The following is a 21,896-nucleotide window of genomic DNA, read 5'->3' as shown; positions in this document are numbered from 1 at the left end:
GATTAAGGAGAAATCTCTGATTAACTTTAAGAAAAATTGAGACCTCTTAATTACCTTTTCACAACAATGGTGCAGACATTTATAAATTTGGTGATTCGTGAAATAGTAGTGTTTGTTTTGAAGCAGAAGTATAATTGCATTATTCTTTAAAAGGAGCAGATGACTAAGGAATAATCATAATCTCTCATCCTATAGAGAGTTGGAAGTTGGTAGTTTTCTATAGATGTTAAATTGTAGTGTATAGTATGAAGCTGTGTGCTTACATTTCTAAATAGTGTCTTTTAGTTTGTGTTTTATTCCCGAATAAAGCTTATTTTTAAAAAATATTACCGAGGGAAAAGATTCTCCAGCCCTGATACAAAATATGCATTCTGCTGTAGATTTGTGCCTCTACTTTGTTTTAGCAGGATCTCACCTAGTGAAATTGCTAGAGGCTAGCATTCCCTGGTGTAATTCTGCCTAACTCTGTCCCACTCTTGGCATTTTCCTCCCCTTTTAATTCTCCAAAGTGCCAAATGCTACCACATCTCTATAAAATTCCATTTAAGGGCCAGTTAATGACATTTGCTCTGGCAAAGCAGATATTTCACAGAGCTATTGCAATAAAGCATGGTGGCATGTTGTAAAAATCCATATAAGTTCAGTTTATAGAGGGCATTAGAGCAGGAGTTCCGCAGTATAATCTGGTGCTGCATATCGGGTTTGCATATTAGATGAAGCAATTGTGATGATCATGGATAGCCTAGGCACTTGGCTTCTTTTCAATTTCCTGAAGAGTGTTCCAAGGCTTGAATATTCCCCACAACATGTTTATTTCACAAAACAAGGAAAGTGTGTCTTTTAAAAGGATGGTATTGGTTGCCATTTATCATCCAACATGAGTTTTTTTTCTTGAGAACTAAAGCTGAGGGTTTATTTAGTCTGCTGGACAGCTTGAGTGTCATCTGTGAAAATAAATAAGCCTGTAATCTGTAAAATAAATTCTGGAAGCAAACTTCTCCTCCACATATCTGAAATGACAGGACGTGGAAAGGGATCATGCATTGAACATTCCAAGATTGATAAATTCATTATGACATCCTTTTTTTTACAGTCTTAAAGAATAAATCTACAACCTAAGTAACTTAAATCTGATGGATTTTAAAAGTAAAGAGTAGGGTCGGAGTCCCTTCAGCTCTCCAGATTTGTATGAAATGTTGTGGGTCTAATGTCAATCAGACAACAAATCTGTTCTGGATTTTATCCTACTATTTTATACTATGCTGTTTTGCACTATCCCGGGCTCGATCTTCTTTATATCTTGATCATGCCCATTTTAATATTCTGGTTATTGGTTTTTGTTGTGTATTGTTTGAGTGACTTTTAATGCTGCTGTTTTATACCCTTATGTATTATTTAATTGGGTTTTATTTTATTGTTATGCTTTGCTATGCTTTATTTTAATTGTGTTTTTTGTTTTAATGGATTGTTTTGTTTTGATGTTCTGTGGACAAATGTCCTATATGTAAGCCACCTGAGTTGTTGTTGTTGTGGTTATTCTAACTTTCAAGATACTGAATTCATTTTGAATTGGGTCCACCACTTTGAATGGTTCTTTTGATGTCTGGAGTAAAATAACAGTGGATTCACCACCCCACTGATATGTATGTGAGAAAAGATGGTCCTAATGATGTAGCTTGAAACAGTTTAGAGCATGGATGGATGTCTGCAGAGATTTCCTATAACCAGTCCAATTTTATTCCCTACTCATCTGTAGACCTCTGCAGACCTCTCCTGCCCATTTTTATGAAACTGGAAGTATATGTCACTTTCAGTTTTGCAAATATTCTGTTTAGGGAGTAGAGATGGAGGATCTCTCTCTCACACACAGGGTGTGTGACTTGGCAAAACATGGGCCATTTTCGGTCCCATTTACAGCCCCTCCCTCCATTTAATGGGAAATTCCTGAAATCAGGAGGGGATGGCATTTTAGATCCAGTAAGATTTGATCCATTGGTGCCAAAGGGAAACTTTAAAGGCTCTTTCCCCCCATAATTTAGGCCTAGCAGGAGGAAATGTGCCTCACTCACAGGCCACACTTATGACTGCAAGCCTGCCAAGTTTCGGAACATTTCATTAATCCGCTGATTTTTGGGAAATTATAAAAGTTTTTAGCATAACTTTTTAAAAAAAAAACCACAAGAGGGATTTCTGGGAATTGAAGTCCCAACCAGCGTGTGCCACGAGAGGGGAGGAGAATGGATACAGTCAACCAGGCTCTGATTGGTTGAGAAAGAAATGTGAGAAACAGAGAGAGAGAGAGAAATCTCAACCCTGCTTTTGCCTGATTTTAGAGGTTGCCCACACATTGTTGCCTAAGTCTTAGGTAGAGTGCCGCTCAGTTCCATTCCCCCATTAGCTGAAAGATCAATCTGCTAGCAAATCGTTCCATCGGAGATTTCAGCTGCCCCTCACTCAGTCCATTTTTGGTGATTGGCAAATTTCCCTGGATCTCAAATCACTAAAGGGATCCCTGCATACCCCTTATGTATATATAATCCTCTATCTCTTTTCTGTATACATATATAAAAAATTGTAGCTACAGGAAGCTCCTGGAAGAATAATTTGCAATTCCCAAACAATTTGGGGGAGATGCTTGAGCAGGAAACCCAGTGTGCCTCACAAAAGCCCCATTGGACTACAGTGTCGTATTATAAAATTCTATTTTAGTTAGTACCATCTGAAACCCCTCCATGGATTTGGAGAAAATAGGCAAATTTGCTATGTCTGTGTAAATCTTTCATCTGTTTTTCAGCTAAAACGTTTAAGAGAAGCTGAGAGCCAGTACAAACCATTGCTAGACAAAAATAGACGTCTAAGTAGGAAGAATGAAGATTTGTCTCATGCCTTACGTCGTATGGAAAATAAACTAAAATTTGTAACCCAGGAAAATTTAGAAATGGTAAGTCTTATATCCTAATATGAATACAAGGGAGTACATGAGTTTTTAAAATAAATATTTAAACATATTTTTAAATATGGCTCTTTCAAATATTGATGACATGTTCTTTCCCTTACTTCTGTGATACCATGAAGCATAATCTGCACCCCAATTCAGGACTTTTTTCGTCACATTTTCCATTCTAATCTTGCAACAGATGGGATGGGGTGTGGTGGAGGCTCTTTCTTTGGAAGTTTTTAAACAGAGGCTGGATGGCCATCTGTCAGGGGTGATTTGAATGCAATATTCCTGCTTTTTGGCATGGGGTTGGACTGGATGGCCCATGAGGTCTCTTCCAACTCTTTGATTCTATGATTCTATGATTCTATGAAGTAGGGAACAAACAGCTAGCATCCATATTGGAAACTTCCTAATTCCAGAATCCCAAAATCAACTATGTTCTCATTCCATTAAAGAAAGTAATCAATATTGAAGTCTTATTCATTTGATCCAGTTTCTCACTTGTGGAATTTTGATGAAACTGGAACAACATAAGAGCACAACCAGATTCAAAATAGTAAAACTGTGTGTTGTTCTTATTATAGTATAGTATGTACTGGTTGTTTTAGTTTGTTTTCTTTTTGGTTGTTTGCTTGGTAGACTATGCCATTGAGGAAGAGCACCATTTCACAATGTCTAGAGCACTTAATAGCTGTAATAAATAGTTTTAAACACCTGTTACAGGAACAGTCCTTCTAGAGTGGATAATTTCTCTCTTCTAATTCCGTATGGATTGCCATTCATGCTACCCAGTTTGGCTTGGGATTCACATTTCCATTCAGACTAGAGATTGCATGTGCAGCATTGTCCATCATGACAATATGAACACAGGCACTATTACACAACCCTTTCCATAACATGCCCTAGTCTCCAACTGTTCGGACAGAATCACAGCTTAATTTGAAAAACAGTCTTATTTAAGTTAATTTTGAATTGGTGTCAGTTAACAAGTTGTTGTCTAAGTGGATAAAACGATATCATGCTTGTTGAAAAACTTCTGTGATCAGTTTCTCAATATTTATCTCATTACCTTAGAGACAAAGAGTGAGGACGATAAGAAGGCCAAGTTCTTTAAATGACCTTGATCAGAGTCAAGATGAGAGAGAAGTTGAATTTCTGAGGTTACAGATCCTTGAGCAGCAAAACATCATAGATGAACTTTCAAAGGTAACAGAAGCATCCACCAAGGCTATGATTTTCAGATTGTCATATGATACCACCAAGACCTGTTTCAGAACAACAATTGAGAATTTTTGTATGAAGATCAGAAAAATCATTCAATACGTTTCCATAGGTTTACAGTGAGACGCGATTGGATTAACCTTCTTCCCCTTACCTCTACCCCATATCATCCTTCTTTGCCTCTTCATTGTACTCCTCTTTTTCCAAGTTTTCTCTCCCATGATTATTTCATTCATAATGTACATGGCACTGTTCAAAAATGAAAGTCAAAAAGCTCTGTCAAAATATAATACATTCTGCTTTTATAATAAAAATACTATATTATACAGCTTATACTTAGAGGATGGCTAGAGGAATGATCTAAAACTTGACAAGATTGTCACTCACACATCATTTTACTGCCTGTACAAGTTGCTCAATTATTTGATGTTGTTAAGAAAGGTACCATGACTTCCTGAAGTTTGAAATAATGCCCATGATATTTAATTCTGTTTTAATGTTTATATATTTGTAGATGTTAAATACTGAAATGCTTTTAATGTAAGCCGCTTTGAGTCTCCTTGTGGAGAGAAAAAGTGGGGTATTAATAGTAATAGTAATAATAATAATAATAATAATAATAATAATAAGGCATTTGCAAAAGACCACCTTACTTGGATCTGTGCGCATCATCCGAAAATATATCACACAGTCCTAGATGCTTGGGAGATATATATATATATATATATATATATATATATATATATATATATATATATCTTGTTTGCTGTGACAAACTGTGTTTTTGTGTCAGTAAAATAATAATAATAATAATAATAATAATAATAATAAGGCATTTTGCCTAATATTTAAAAACATAATGATCAACTGGAAATGGTTTAATATCTAGAGAAGATTGCATAATAAAATGTGCCAGAAGAAATTGCTTAAGAAAACAAGGGAAGTGTGCATATAACATTTTCTTTTAATCTTTTGAAACAGACTCTAGAGACTGCTGGCTATGTGAAGAGTGTAATAGTAAGTACTGAATTTGTATGATTTGTCTTGATATATGTACTTTATGGGCACTCTCTATGAGCTCGTACAGCTTAAGAAAAAAGTTTTAACAATTTCCCTCTTCATCGATCCCCATATCCATGAGGAGTATGTTCCTGAATGTATTGTGAAAATGTGAAACTGCAGATAATAGTGAATCATATTGAATGGTATCTAAGGGAAGCATATCAATTTCATATCTAAACAATACATTTATGGGTCCTCCAGTTATTTATTTTGTATCAAAAGCATTGCATAAATTAGTGTAAAGCTGATAAAAATAGAAGGCGCGCAGGCGGCTAAATATCTTTTGACCAAAAACAGGCAACAGCAATGGCATTGTCTGTAGCCTCCAACAATTCTTCCTCTGTATATGAGGCAGGGCATAGTGGACAAGCATACAGATGCAGAGTTGTCTGTTCTGCTCCACAGTCACACAAGGTGTGGGATTCTTTTACGTAGTGCCATTTTACCAGGTTTGTCTTTTGATCTGCCCACTCCACTTCTGAGTCTGTTCAGGTACTTCCAAGTTGCCCATCCTTGGTTTGTCCTCCAGTGTGACTCTATGGTCAGCCTCCAGTGGGAGCATACCATTGCGCTGGAACATCTAGAAAATTCCTAGAGAGGACATACTTTTTCAGACATGGATAAGTGAAAAGACATGTACCTATCCCATGGATACAAGGGTTATACTATATTCAAGTACATAGACACGCCCGTTTGGAGAAGGTTACAATCCAGTCAGGGCCAGTGGAACCTTTTGCCTTTCCATCAATAGATAGATGTGTGTTTATACATATACACACATATACATTCTATCAATTCTGTCTATCAATTTTTAGGGTCCCATTTAATCACACCATTTTTAATCATAGATCTCCAAAACAGGACCTTGAAAATACAGCTAACATAAACTGTGCTTCTGAAAACTGAAAATGACACTTTCAGTATTGGTTTCTTTTGCTAATATTCTGATTTTTATCATAGGTTATATGCATGTGCAATTTGAATCCCCAACTCCATTTGTATTTTTCAGTCCTTGTGTGTGTGTGTGTGTATACGCAGACATGGACACAATGATAAGTGCTTAAGTTTTTACTTGAATTCAGGAATACTTCATGGATTACAAATGTGTTTCACTTCTTTTGACAGGAACGGGATAAGCTTTTACGATACAGGAAGCAAAGAAAGAAATTTGCAAAATTTCCCAAGGTATGAAAACTATGTAAGATTTTTTTTAGATTTTTAGAAACTATTAATATTTTTTACACATAAGAAAGGTCAGAAAACTGTTAGTGGGTCAGAGAATTCTATATGTGAATTACACCAGGCTTCCCCTTTGTTCCAATTCCTATTCAGTTCTTCACCCACAATTTCTGCTGGTCTTTTGTGTTCCCAAACAAAGTATTTTTCTGACCTACATCTCTGCTCTGTACCATTTTCTCCTTGCAATCAGACTATTGAGTCCAATCTGCCCAATACGTACCATATCATTTGTCTGCTCTGCTCCTTCTTTTAGCCAGCATGCTTATCATCTCATAGACACTTTGCCTCTGCCTCTCTCAACAGCCCAGCAGGTTTCTCATGAAAGATTGTCCTGCTGCTCTTTCCATTTTCTTCATTCACCACTTTCTCCACCTTCCACATTCTTCTCTGCTGCGTGAGCTGAAAAAATGATACAGTACATTTGGGACAGATTTTTGACAAACGAGTATTGCAAACTACTCCTCTCTTTTAATTTGGAAGTGTATTATATGACAGGCTATCATGTGATATTCTAGGAAGAGGTTTGACTATGTCTTTAATTTGCAGCTTAGGTGTGATCCTGGGTTCATCGCTGAGCCTGGAACCCCAGGTCTCCGTGGTGGCCAGGGGAGCTTTTGCAGAGTTAAAACTCGTACGCCAGCTGCGCTGTACATTGGGAAGTCTGACAGCCACGGTGGTCCACACTCTGGTTCCATCCCAAATAGATTACTGCAATGCACTCTACATGGGGTTGCCACTGAAGACTGCCCGGAAGCTCCTGACTTGGCAGCCAGGTTGCTCATGGGAGTGGGGTACAGGGAGCACACAACTCCCCTGTTACTGGCTGCTGATTAGCTTCCGAACACAATTCAAAGTGCTGATTTTAACCTATAAAATCCTACATGGTTCTGGCCCAGTTTACCTGTCCAAACATATCTTCCCCTATAAACCATCAAGGACTTTAAGATCTTCCGGAGAGGTCCTGCTCTCGGTCACAGTCGCGCTTGGTGGGGATGAGAGACAGGGCCTTCTCTGTGGTGTCCCCCCAGCTATGGAACTCTCTCCCCAGTGAGGTTAGGTCTGTCCGCTCCCTCCTGATCTTCAGGAAGAAACTGAAATCCTGGCTTTGGAATCAGGCATTTGCAGATTGATGGATTGAACCAGTAAAGACTAAGAGTTATTGGACCACAATGTTTGGATTGAGTTGGATGATGTTTTTAACTTGGGAAACAGTCTTTTATATGTATTTTATAACTTATTTATTATGAATGTTGTTTTTTTAAATGTTATTTATTGTGTAGCATTGATTTTTTGCCATTGTTAACCATTATGAGTACCTCCATGAAGGTAGGGAAGAACTGGATATAAAAGTTCTATATAATAATAATAAATAATTGATGTCAGGTTCAAGTAATCTTTTACTGTATTAACATTTGGAAGTAGAATTAACACCTAATAGATAACACAGTCCAACAAAAAGAAATCTTGGTGTTTTAGTTTCTCAACTTGTTCCCGGGGCTATGTGGGGCATTGGTTCAGAATTGCATTGGATAGACCGCCTCATCTCAAGTTTCTTAGATATGGTGATCATGGTTTTCTATGGATGAGCAGATGGCAAATGGTATATATTATGTATCTCAAAAATTAGAGATGATAGAGGGAAACCGGTATCATTTTTGTAATTGGCAGGTCAAATATAGCCAGAAACGGGGCTAACATTTGATGCACCAAAATGTTGGCCAGTATAATCAATACTTACTGTAATGCAACATTCATCTGGTGGAATTTTTCACTTGCTACTATATGGCATTTTTAAAAGAGAGAAATTTGTAAAAGTTAATTCAATAGCATTGCAAATCTTCATGTGAAAATTAGTCATTTTTAATAGTGAGATCTGCTTGTCTACTGGGTGGGTGCCTTTATATCTTTCCTTGCATTTACACATTATCATTTGGTCAGAAGCCAGTTGTGGAGACATTTTTTGGGTACGATGAAGAAGCTTCCCTTGAATCTGATGGGTCTTCTATCTCATATCAAACTGACCGAACAGATCAGACACCGTGCACGCCTGATGATGATTTGGAAGAGGTAAATTAAAAACAGTGTGGGAGTTGAAACCATAAAAAGAGAGGGGCTGGGTACTTGTTTTCAGAATACATTTTCTGCTTTATATGCATTTATTTTAAAAAATTGATAGTTCAACCTACAAAGGGATCATAACAATTTTCTGTTAATAGTATATAGTTGGTCAATCTTGGGGCAACTTTGATGTGTGGATATTTTAAAATTATACATGGATTATTGTTGTTGTTGCTGTTGGAGCTGCTGAAGGGATTGGTTTTTTATAATCAGCAGACCTCTCTTGCATTGAAGTCGAATGTATGGAAGTTTGTGTTATCATAAATCTGTTATGAATAACTCTTCAATATGTTCTCTTTGTTTTGATTATGTTTCCTTCATCTGACCATGTATATTGAATTGGTTCTCATATCAAAATAAGACTGAAATTTCAAAGTCAATGTGGTAGTCTTATGCTGCTTGGTGACTTCCCTTTGGTTCTTCCTTCCAACAGAAATGGCTAAACAAAGAGGTTTATGCCTGTGGTAGGTTTAGTATTGTGTCCATTTTGTCTTGGGATGCACTTATACTGTAGAATTGATGCAGTTTGCTAAAGAGTATTATTGCATCACCAAACTAGAAATCCTATAATTCCATAGGATTGAGCCATGGCAATTAAAGTGGTGCCAAACTGCATTAATTCTACAGTGTATATGCACGCCTTGTTTATTAATCTCATAACAAAGTGGAATCTGATGCTAGGGTTTATTCTTAGTTTTTAACTCTGGTTTATTAGGAGATAAAACAATAATTCGGATTCGCATATGAAGCTAAAGCAACTCTGGTAGAGACTTCTCAAAATGTGTAGTTGCCGCCTACTGAGAGGAGGATCTACTCACAAGAAACTGAGCAATTCATAGCATTAAGCTTGCTCATTCATGATAACTCATAATTCTATACAATTTGGTTTAATGTGGTCCAATGCTGTCATAGATACCTAATAAAACTATGTAGTTTTGCCCAAAGTAATGCAAAACAATTTTCCCAGAGTGTTATTTTATAGAAGAAACCACAGTGTCCATAAAAAACATGTATTAATGCCATTCATTTGCTTTGTCAGCATAGTTACATATCTAGTTCGGTTTAAAGTATTGCTTTTTTATTATTGTGATTCAGGGTATGACAAAAGAAGAAACAGAACTGAGATTCCGGCAGCTAACAATGGAGTATCAAGCACTACAAAGAGCATATGCCCTGTTGCAAGAACAAGTTGGAGGGACGTTGGATGCAGAACGAGAAGTTAAGGTCTAAATGACTTCTATTATCTGAAAATTAAGGCTTATAACTATATTCAGTTTCACCTAAGACATTATCTAGACATTAAATCTTCTCACGTGAAGACTAAAAGTGTGGTAGGGCAGGCACACACATGGAAACTCTGTCAAAAATGTGTTTAAAAAGGAATATTTTGAAAATAAGTACATGTTTAAAATATACAAATGCAAAAGAACAGTGCAAATTTTAATAAACAAAATTCAGACAGCAATGCAGTTCTGAATGCATTCAAAAATCATGTGAGTACATGAAGATTTAGTTCAATCTGCATTTTAAGACTCCTATCATGGTTCCAGGAAGTGTGAATTGGATTAGAACACTGTCATCAATGAGTTTTCACATTTTTCTGCATGGTACAATACATCTTTTGTTACAGATGTATACATATCAAAATGTTTATAAAATTGTATTTCACGTTTAAAGTCTTATTTCAGACAGGAGTATATATAAAAATGCCTGTTTTAGGAAATTTTGTATGCACATTTTTATCATGTTAAAAACACATTGAAATTTTGTGTGATCTATGTAGGGGTTTTAAAAATGGTAATTTGCAGATTGATATGGAAAACAGCCTTATGAATAAACAAATGGAATTGACACAAACTGGAAACAGAGGGATATCTTCTTCCCTAGATAGAAAATAATTTGTTCATCATCCATAGCCAGCATTTGACTTATCTCAATAAAATATGCTGGTTGAACCTAGAATTCAAATGGATCTTAAGGAAGAGAAATTATATGATGGGGAAGGAAATGCAGGATGTCGCATTCTGTTTTCTACAGAGTAGTGTATTTGTTATAGTGAATATATTGCATTGATTTATTATTATTAAATGCATCCCCATATGATGGACAACCCAGGAGAATGGATTCAAAATGTGCCTCTGCCAGCATTTGAAATTAATATCGACTCTGTTCACAAACTTTGCATCCACTTAAGGTGCACAGCTACACGCAAATGTGTTCTAGACAGATAGCATATCCTATGTGGCCTTTTTGCAATATGCAAACCAGACTTGTGCAAGAAGATATTCAAGAAAACACTATGTAACAAAATTTGACAACATTTCTGTTCCTGGTTTGAAAGTGTTATTTCCTGTTTAATTGTGCAATACTTACTTTGAAAGTAGTTGCTACAGTCCAAAAATGTCGTTTTTGTGGCTGCCACAAACTATGTTGAATTGAGTGTATTGTCAAAGGTTTTCATGACCGGAATCACTGGGTTGTTGTAGATTTTTAGGTTGTATGGCCATCTTCTAGAAGCATTCTCTCCTGACATTTCACCTACATCTGTGGCAGGCATCCTCAGAGGTTGTGGCAAACATTCTCACAACCTCTAAGGATGCTTGCCACAGATGCAGGCAAAACATCAGGAGAGAATGCTTCTAGAACATGGCCATACAGCCCCAAAAATCTACAAACACCCAGTATTACACTAAGCTTGCAATTTTAGTGCATTTAGGTTTAGGTTGTTGTAGATTTTTTGGGCTATATGGCCATGTTCAAGAACAGTGGTTCTCAACCTAGGGTCCCCAGATGTTTTTGGCCTACAACTCCCAGAAATCCCAGCTAGTTTACCAGATGTTAAGGTTTCTGGGAGATGTAGGCCAAAAACATCTGGGAACCTCACATTGAGAACCACTGTTTTGAAGCATTCTGTCCTGACGTTTCGCCTGTATCTATGGCAAGTATCCTCAGAGGTTGGGAGGTTAGTGCATTTACTCTGCTGAACTGACAGTTTTGTGCAATTGTATACAAAATCTGTAGACCTCACAACGTCTGAGGATGCCTGCCATAGATGTAAGCGAAACATCAGGAGAGAATGCTTCTAGAACATGGCCATATAGCCCAAAAAAACTACAACAACCCTATGTTCAATTGGTTGAGACTCTACCAGATATTCATTAAAAAGCTATAGAAAAATGGACTACAAAATGTCCCGCAAAAAACAAAGTTTTTACATTTCACTAAACATGTCCCATGTTTTTATGATAGAACCAATTAGGAAATAATATTTACAACCCAGAAACAACAAACATGTTATATAGTGTAATCTGAATTTGTAGATAGACATACTTTCAACACTCAATAGTTCAAAAAAGTACTATTGCACTGAACATTTACCATAACACCTTTCAGAGAAAGTTTGACATTTCTTCAATCCTATCTTATAGACCCGTGAGCAGCTTCAAGCAGAAATCCACAGAGCTCAAGCTCAGATAGAAGACCTCGAAAAGGCACTTGCTGAGCAAGGACAGGTGAGAACAAATATTGTGTGTCAGTGCAGTCTCCACTGCAAACAAGTTGAGATAAAGAAGGTTATCACTATATACTAAAAGACTTGAGTTTTACTTTGTACTTCATACAGGCCTAGCTGCAGGTACAAATGTTAAATACCACTGAGGTTAAGCTCATTGTAATAGCAAAGGTGCTGAGCAAGGAAAAGTCAGTGGAAGGGCTAAGCCATGAAGCTAAACCAATTTAGTGGTATGTACATTTTCAAAACAGTGCTCAAGCAAAGATTTAGACTAATTCTCCCCTGCTTCCCTTCACACACACACACACCTCCCATCTTTCATGGCTGATTGAAAAAAATACCTTAGAAGCTAGTCTTACATTAGTCAATTCCTTGCTTATTATTATGGGTGAATCAGAAACTAAAATGAACTCTAGTTTACGGATGGAAATCTATCACCTTTGTAAGTGTGTTCATTATAGGTGTTGCAATAGCAGTCCATCAGCCTACTAGATGTGGGGAAAGAGAAAAGGATGGTAGAGAAAGAAAGATTAGGCTTCATATTTTTGATTTTGACAGTGTCCATCATCAGCATCACATCTACACACACACTGCCATGTGGCCTTCAATGTTTCTACTGTGGGAATGCAACTCTGAACAGCAAAAGTTGTCCAGCCCTATTCTAATCAATTGTTAAACAAGCCAGTTATAAAACAGTTATATTGACTTGCTTTTTTAAAACTGTTATGAAAAAAATCTGATGTAAGAGACTTATTTTTATGAGATTAAGGCTGCACTTGGAATCCCAAAGGTACTAATCCACATAGAGGAGCCAACATGCCTTTCCCCATATATGAAGCATCAGACAGGTCTAGCAAGGAATGAAGTGGGGAAGGGACAACTAGCATATTCCTTTCCTCCATGCAAATATTATTTTGTGTGGATAGAATGCCTGAATAGAGCTTAAGAAAACCCACTATGTGTTCAAAGCCTACACACACAATCTCAAACCTTGTGTGGTCATACATTCTTATGTACGGGGAGGTTATGTGGTGCGGCAAATCAGCATAGGCTCACTCCCATTTATATGTTGGCTGAACAAATGAATAAGATAAAAGTCAAATAAGTCACACTCAGGCCCCATCTTTTCTTATATCCTAGGATCTGATTCCAGGTTAATTGCTTTGAACTGGACTATATTTATTTATTTTTATTTATTTACTATATTTATATACTGCCCCTCTCAGTCCGCAGGCAACTTGGGGCAGTTCACAGTCAATACCAAGACCATAAAATACAATTAAAAACATTAAAATAATATAAAACCATAGCAAAGTCAATAACAAACATATATCATTAGCGCCTCCTTGCTGAAAACATTGGCCAATCACATTGTCTAATCGATCCATTTCCCTATGTCACTTACATTGTACTTGTAAATGCTTGCTCAAAAAGCCAAGTATTGACTTTTCTCCAGAATGTTAAAAGGGAGGGGGGCTGATCTGATATCCGTAGGGAGGGTGTTCCATAGCCAAGAGGCCACCACTGAGAAGGTCCTGTCTCCCGTCCCCGCCAGCCGTGCTTGTGACGAGGGTGGGATTGAGAGCAGGGCCTCCCCAGACAATCTTAAAGTCTTGGAGTCTCAATTTCCATATAATCTGAGATAAGAAGATAATCTGGGATCAGATCCTAGAATATAAGGACAACTCACTAACACTAATATTAGCAGTACATCATAATGATGAAGCTCAGGGACCTAGGAAAGCAATAGTCACATCAAGGTACCTACTACCCAAAGATAAAACGTAGGTACCAGGTAGACTCTTCTGGAAACAGTATTCCAAACACTGACTTCTGACACTGAAAAGATTACCACACACCTAACCTCAAAGGACAAGTTCCAGGTGATTATGCTGATTAAGAAGCAGGTTTGTGTCTAGTATCACAGTCCCACCTTTTAGATGAAATCAGCATGTTAAATTGCCTGTGGAAAGAAGACCATGCAGAACTTAGCACAAGAGATGGACAGTCTCAAAAGACCTACTAGCTCTTAATTCTGTATTTCACTCAATCCTGTAAACACTCAGGGCCTAAATCTCCTAAAGGTACCAGATCCCACTTGATCTTAAAAGATAAGCATATTTCAGAGGAAGAAACAGGCAAAAGCACTTACCTAAGTAATCTCTATGAAATACATGGAGACTGGATCCAGGATCTGATCCCAGATTATCTGCATTGAACTGGATTACATGAGTCTGCACTGCCGGATAATCTGGGATAATCAAATAATCTGGGATCGGATCCTGGGATATAGGGCAGTGTAGATCTATCCAGAGTTGCATGGAGCTCCCATATGTCAATAGGTGATTAAAGGCACTTATACAGGAGTAAACACTGTGAAAACATAGACATCATACTTCAACCTGTAATTTGCTGGACCTTTCTAAAAAGTCTGAGTAAACTGTTGCTAAAACCTGTCTCCACATCAACTACTGACAAATGTTTACAAGACCTTTCATGCACAGTCCATGGATCTTATTAATATGTGCTCTTCCTTGATATGATTTATTGAGATGTGCTAAGGCAAGGTGAACTTCATGATTTACTTCTAGACATCTGTCTTTAATTGAGTCATATATTGTGGGGGCAGCTCAATATTTAATCTCAGTCTCCTAGGTCTGAAGTTCCAATCTGTTAAACCACCCATAGGTCTTTCATTTTGACAAATGTATTGCTTGCAATGATATTCTATGCTTCCCTATCATTCATTCCATTTTTTGCTATTTGGTAGTATTTTTGTGATATTTATCTCTTATATGTGTGTGGCAGGGTTTGGCACCTATAATTAATTTATAATTAATGTTGTTCCAAAAAAAGGGGGTGGGGCGGGAATAGTACAGTTCACTATGGCACTGCTGAGGAGACAAACTATTGGCTTTTGAGAAGGCATGATTATTTTGTGGAAACTACTGCAACTAATAGTGCATCTACACTGTAGAACTAATGCACTCTGACACTACTTTAACTGTCATGACTCAATGCTGTGGAATCGTGGGGATGGTAGTTTTACAAGATTTTTCAGCTTCTCTGCCAAAGAGTGCTGGTGCCTCACCAAACTACAGATCCCAGGATTCCATAGCACTGAGCCATGGCTGTTAAAGTGATGTCATATTGATATGATTCTGCAGTGTAGATGCACCCAAAACAACAACAACAACAACAATAACAACTTTATTATTGTATCCCACCACCAAGGGACTCGCGACTTACAAGTGGCACAAGGTGCCTAAAAACAGAACATAAAATGAAAACAATTAAAACATACAATTAAATAAAACATATAAGCTTGAAACAACAACTAAAACTCAATTAAAACAGCACTCATTACCAATAGGGCAAGTGATTGAACTGGGAATGGGAGAAGTGCAGCACTATAACCGTGGGACGAGGGCATGGGATAATGTGTGAGGCTGCATAACAATTGTGTAGGTCAACTAGAGACTAGGTGTTCTCAAAAGCCTGTTTAAACAGCTAAGTCTTCAGGTTCCTATGGAAGGAGGACAGCGTAGTGGCTTGCCTAATCTCCCTGGGGAGGGCATTCCAGAGCCAGGGTGCCACCACCAAGAAAACCCTCTCCTTCATCCCCAACAATCATGCTTGTGATGGTTGAGGGCCGCTCCAGCAGATCTTAGCACCTGCGCTGGTTCATAGAGGGAGCAGGGGCGGCTCAACCGGGCAGCTAATGATGCAAAGTAAGCATTCGTAGTATAGTTGATTTTGCCCAGGGGCACTCTTTAGGCACTCTTGGGGGAAAATAGACCTTGACATATGCGAGTTGTAGTTACTGGAATGTATAGTTCACCTACAATCAAAGAGCATTCTGAACTCCACCAATGATGGAATTGAACCAAATATGGTACACAGAACTCCCATGACAAACAGAAAATATATATCAATGATTGGGGGGGGGGGGCAAAATATTGTTTGCTTACCATTGAAAATTACCTAGGGCTGCTTCTGAGAGGGAGGTGTGGTCATGAAGATAGGCCAGACCTGAAACAGGCCCAAATCAAAACACAGAAGTCCAGATATTCTTATAATGCTATCCTATGTATACATCACCCTCTCTAATCTGAGTTTTGCATTATTTTTCCAAGGACATGAAGTGGATTGAAGAAAAGCAGGCATTATACAGAAGAAACCAAGAACTAGTAGAAAAGGTAGCAAATATGCATCAATTTGTGGGTTTTTAAAATAATAGCCCAATGGAACAAACTGCCATCAGAAACATTAGAAAACGTTGTAGTTTGTATTGTTTCAATTCTGAATGTTAAGGAAATTAAAATCCTCAAAAATACAGCTTTAACAACAATATAGTTTTCAGATCACATTGCTTTAAAAAAACTTACAGATTGTTCCTATTATTCCCATGTGCAAATGTAGTAATCAAGCTGAATGAAGATGGTTTCCTAAGAATTCATTATTTATGCATTCTTATGTATGGAAGAATTAATTCCAAGACTAACTCATGCTTACAGCTGCTGTATCAAATCTAAAATCACTGCTTTGTGAAAGAGGAACATTTTGGGATATTCTCTTGCACTCTGTAACAGAAGGAATCATTGCTTTGCTTTTCTAGATAAAACAAATGGAGGTAGAAGAGGCTCGGTTAAAACATGACGTTCAGGATGCTAAAGATCAAAATGAACTCTTGGAATTTAGAATACTGGAACTTGAAGTAAGTATGAACCAAAGGTTTCCACATTTTATCACAATGATTTTTTACCAGATTTTTATGATACAGGTACATTAAGTTATGCACCAAAAACAGATAACAATATAGTGACTTTAGTTGTAGTGATCATTAAGTCTACTTCCATATCAGGAGGACAGAAGGTTAATTGAATGTGCTTGGTTGTAACAATTTGCTTAAGTAAAAATAGAAGAAGAAGAAACCCATTGAGAGTAGAAAAAGAAGATGGCATACAAGCGTAAGGCTTGCTTGGATTTATTCTGACTTATTCATGTTGCACTAAATTATGATTCATATTGAGGTGGGAACATATTAGTACCCATGCATCATTTCTCTCACTTGGCTACCATCAGAGCCTCTTGTGAAAAGATTTGGAGACAATATGTAAATAGAAATGTATTCTTGGTATTATCTTTATCTTCTCCATCTGGCCCTTCTCTGCACTTTTTGCTGTATTTGCTGACATTCCTGATGTGGTTCTCTATACTCTGGTGTCATGAATGATACCGTGAGTCTGATGACATGCCACCCCAACGCCCCCTGGATGTGATATCACATTACTGCAGTGAAGGTTTTGCCTCAAATCAAACAGTATGTCAAACATGCTCTCATTTAGTAATGTACAGGAAAAGATGTTTTAAAACATTGCAGTACATCATGGCTCAAAGCTTTAGTGTCGAGAAGAATAGATTCATCTTCTGCTCCAGTCAAATATAAGAGAAGTATGATTTTGGGAAAGTTTAGAAGGGGTAAAGAGTTCCAATGCTTTGCTTTGCATGCAGAATGCCTCTAATTTAATATCTGTGGCTTCTTCATGTTGCACGTGTTGAGAAAAACCTTACCTGAGACCTTAGGGAGCTTCTGTTAACCATTACATGCCATGAAGGCTAGGTGAATCTGATGTGGTATAAACAGCTTTTGATGGCCTGTGCTTATCTAACATATTCTATTGCATTTCTCGTTGTTGGTCAGTGTGCATAATATTGAATAATCAGTAATAGCTAGTCAATTCCTTTGCAAACTGTGAGAGAGCAAATCGGACCTTTTCCCTTGGATAATGGAAATGTCTAATGAAAAAATATGAAAATGCAAGCATCTCAGCAAGGAACATTACAAGTTACATCTTTTTTTGGGGGGGGGGAATACTAGAATATTTGACATGTGTCTAAAACAGGCATGGGCAAATTTTCTAACTTGGGGGCCACATGCTAGCACTGCTAAGAGGACTGACTGCCCGGTGATGGAAGGAAAGAAGGAAAGAGGAAGGAAAGAGAGAAGGAAGGAATGGAGGATGAAAGGGAGGAAGTGAAGGATGGAAAGAGAAAGAGGGAGATAAGGAAGGGAAAGAGGGAGGTGAAGGAAAGAGAGAAGGAAAGAAAGACAAAAGGGAAGGAAGGAAGGAAGGAAGGAAGGAAGGAAGGGAAGAAGGAAGGAAAAAGAAAAGAAGGAAGAAAGGGGAATAAAAAGGATGGAAGGAAGGAGGGGAAGGAGAAAGGAAAGAAGGAAGGATGAAAGGGAAAAAGTGAAGGATGGAGAGAGAAAGAGGGGGGTCAGGAAGGGAAGGAGGGAGGTGAAGGAAAGAGAGAAGGAAAGAAAGACAAAAGGGAAGGAAGGAAGGAAGGAAGGAAGGAAGGAAGGAAGGAAGGGAAGAAGGAAGGAAAAAGAAAAGAAGGAAGAAAGGGGAATAAAAAGGATGGAAGGAAGGAGGGGAAGGAGAAAGGAAAGAAGGAAGGATGAAAGGGAAAAAGTGAAGGATGGAGAGAGAAAGAGGGGGGTCAGGAAGGGAAGGAGGGAGGTGAAGGAAAGAGAGAAGGAAAGAAAGACAAAAAGGAAGGAAGGGTGGAAGGGAAGAAGGAAGGAAAAAGAGAAGAAAGATGAAAGGGAAGGAGGAAGAAAAGTATGGAAGGAAGGAGGGGAAGGAGGAAGGAAAGAGAGAAAGAAGGGATGAAAAGATGAAAGGGAATGGAGGTAAGGAGAAAGAGGGAAGGAAGGAAGGAAGGAAAGGAGCAAGGAAGGAGAAAGAAAGAAGGAAGAAGAGATGAAAGAGGAAGGAATGAAGGACAAAAGGGTGGAAAGGAAAAAGGAGGGATGGAGAAAGAGGTAGGTAAGGAAAGAAGGAAGGGAACAAAGGATAGGATGGTGAGAGAGAAGAGGGCCTGAGAAAAGAGCCCAAGGGGCTGTATCCAGGTCCCGGGCCTGGGTTTGCCCATATCTGGTCTAAAACATGTAGTTCAGGCTTTAAATGTTTCTGCTTGATCTTCTAGTATTGCATGCAAAAAGATAAGCTGGCTGAGCCGGTGTCGAAAGGATATATGGCCAGGTTTACAAAGAAGTTCATGTCAGAGAAATAGTATTTATTAATCTTCATTAATGTTCCACATTTGTATACCTAGTACATCCTGCAATATATGAGAGCAACTATTGGTCATGTAGTTATCTGTGTCTGAGTAGCAGATAACTAAATTTCCAACAGTTTCCGTCTTATATATCATAATATATATTTACTTATTATTTGTGTTTGAAAGAAATATTACTGGAATCTTATTAGTTTGATTAAGCACTACCTTTTGTACACCACTGATTTGATTATAGGAAAGAGAAAGAAGATCTCCAGCTATCAATTTTCATCACATTCCTTTTACTGAGGGGAAAAGTCCCCTACAGGTGTATTGTGAGGCAGAAGGTGTAACAGTAAGTAATTCTAGATGGGTTTTCAAAAGTTCCTTCTTCATTCAAAGATAGTATCATGTCTTATTCTTCTGATGTTCTGTCCCTGGTATACTTCTCTCTTGCTAGGATATACTAGTAGCAGAGTTGATGAAAAAACTGGACATTTTAGGGGATAACGCCGTAAGTGTATGTTCCTTTAATAAATTGTGCATGTCTCTGTTAATATATTTTGTCCTTTTGTCTAGCTGGCATTATTAAACCCTCCCAAGCATGTTTATAACTGTCTGCTGCTCTTTATAGATTTATCTCACATTTTGACTGGGGCAGGTGATGACTACAGTATTTGCATGTCATTACCATAAATGCCAATAAGATCCTATAAAATATTTCATTAACACTTTTCTTGTGGTCATAATTTTATATTTATTTTATTAATAAACGCAGATTCATTCATATCCTTGTTCCTAATTCTTCTTTATTTTTGCTATTTGCTGTTTGCTTCTTTTAAAAGTATTTAATTATTCTGAATGTCACTCTGGAAAAGGGATTTGTGATAGAGGCACATATAAAGTAATTAGTGGAACTTCAACAATTATACAAAATAGTTTATTAAAAACTGTTGAATTGTTTTCTTAAGTAAAATATGCTGAACTGCTTCCTGCTTGGTTTGGACATGATCCAGTCACAGTTTTAAAGTGCACTTAGGCATCTGAATAAATTCCTTCAATTGAAGTAAATGAGATTGAAAAGTGTTTACATCTGACTGGATCCTGCCTTTTATTCTATGCAATCTATTAGTCAATTAACAAGGAAACTCTTCAATTCATGTGATATTTGAAAATGTGTTTTCCATGTTCAGTTAAGCCCCATCCTTAGTAGACACATCACTTAGGGATATTGTATATTTTTATATACTTCAGTTTTAATGATATCTGGACTTTAAAGCAGCTTTCCAAGGTGCTGAACCCAACATCTAAAATATGTTCAGTAATTGGATAACTTATTTAAAGCTAGCCAAAATCTGACCTAGTTTCACTGCTGTATCGACATGGGTGCCATCAGCTGACATGAATATAGCTAACTCCACCTTTGCTTTGAATGGCTGCTAGAGATAGAATGAAGTCTGAGATTTTTCAGGTCATTGCAATAAACAACAGATGCCATTGAAGCTATGGAGCCCCCGGTGGTGCAGTGGGTTAAACCCCTGTGCCGGCAGGACTGAAGATCGACAGGTCACAAGTTCGAATCCGGGGAGAGGCGGATGAGCTCCCTGTATCAGTTCCAGCTCCTCATGACATGAGAGAAGCCTCCCACAAGGATGATAAAAACATCAAATAATCCGGGCATCCCCTGGGCAATGTCCTTGCAGACAGCCAATTCTCTCACACCAGAAGCAACTTGCAGTTTCTCAAGTCACTCCTGACACAATCAAATTGAAGCTATATGCAGTTGAGGCTACCATTCCACACTGCCAGTATCCAAATGGCAACCAAGTGCATCCACATAAAGTGGATTCGAAAGGAGATTTTATCTTTGAACGTTCATCTGTACATCTCCAACCAGTTATACAGAAATTGTCCATATGATTTTTCCCCAAGAGCTGCAATTCTCGGTTTATCTAAATACATATTTTAAATGAAAAGAGGGTCATGTAATTCAGACAAGTGCATTTACTTATTCCATAAAATATATATTTTATATAAGTACTGGATCTAATTATGACTAGGGTCTTTGAGTAATGTATAGATCAGGGATATATCAACCATGTCACACAGTTCTAGCACCTTTATACCACTTTAGCTGCCAATCTCACATTATATTAACTGAACTGTAGAGTCCAGGGATTCATTATATCTTGAGGTACTTGAAAATTCACAACTGAAAATTTTAGTCTACAGAAAATTGTAAATCAGCCACCAACTACATTTCAAATTTTAAGTCTGCCACCAACTACATTTCATTAAATAAAGTTGTATAAATGTGATATAAGTGCATTGTGCATGCAGTTGCACTGGAATTTATAAATTGCTGGACTTTCTATGCGTCTTTAGCCATGGCTAGGTCCCATGACAATAAAGCAAGATCTGTTTTGGCTGTGGCGAACGAAAAAGGCATAGACAATTCAGTTCAGTGTCTTCAGATGCAAAGAAGATACAAACTGATTGGGAAGAGTTCCTGTTGACTTCCTGTATATGGGCACCAGGCTTCCGCCATAGCTATTCTAGTTGCTGGCTTATTCCTGATAAGAATTCTCTCTTATTGTGACATCCAGACATATCCATGTAGCCCAACTCATGTGTCTGTCACTTTCAGAAAAGGTAAATTGATAAAACAATATGGAGCTACCACAAATATTTTCCAGTCCTGTTTCTATAAAGCCTTTAGAAAAATAGCTAAAGTTA

At 37.7% G+C, this 21,896-nt stretch overlaps 1 protein-coding gene across 24 annotated transcripts in view; it reads left to right on the top strand.

The window, feature by feature from the left end:
* JAKMIP3 (Janus kinase and microtubule interacting protein 3) overlaps positions 1 to 21,896 on the top strand; it is a 138,641-nt gene that overhangs the window by 105,591 nt on the left and 11,154 nt on the right. For 11 of the 24 annotated variants that reach the window (XM_067465764.1, XM_067465762.1, XM_067465758.1 and 8 more), the window contains 11 exons: positions 2,795 to 2,941; positions 4,016 to 4,147; positions 5,144 to 5,179; positions 6,350 to 6,409; positions 8,402 to 8,530; positions 9,677 to 9,805; positions 12,010 to 12,093; positions 16,229 to 16,291; positions 16,711 to 16,809; positions 19,417 to 19,515; positions 19,621 to 19,680. In XM_067465764.1, the coding sequence (XP_067321865.1) occupies positions 2,795 to 2,941; positions 4,016 to 4,147; positions 5,144 to 5,179; positions 6,350 to 6,409; positions 8,402 to 8,530; positions 9,677 to 9,805; positions 12,010 to 12,093; positions 16,229 to 16,291; positions 16,711 to 16,809; positions 19,417 to 19,515; positions 19,621 to 19,680 (1,038 nt within the window). The remainder of the gene's footprint in view (positions 1 to 2,794; positions 2,942 to 4,015; positions 4,148 to 5,143; positions 5,180 to 6,349; positions 6,410 to 8,401; positions 8,531 to 9,676; positions 9,806 to 12,009; positions 12,094 to 16,228; positions 16,292 to 16,710; positions 16,810 to 19,416; positions 19,516 to 19,620; positions 19,681 to 21,896) is intronic. The other 13 variants (XM_067465765.1, XM_067465761.1, XM_067465772.1 and 10 more) reach the window with 4 other exon arrangements.

This window comes from Anolis sagrei, chromosome 3, assembly GCF_037176765.1.
Source record: "Anolis sagrei isolate rAnoSag1 chromosome 3, rAnoSag1.mat, whole genome shotgun sequence".
Classification (NCBI taxonomy): domain Eukaryota; kingdom Metazoa; phylum Chordata; class Lepidosauria; order Squamata; family Dactyloidae; genus Anolis; species Anolis sagrei.
The sequence above is the reverse complement of the archived record's forward strand: the minus strand, read 5'-3'. Positions and strand labels throughout refer to the sequence as shown.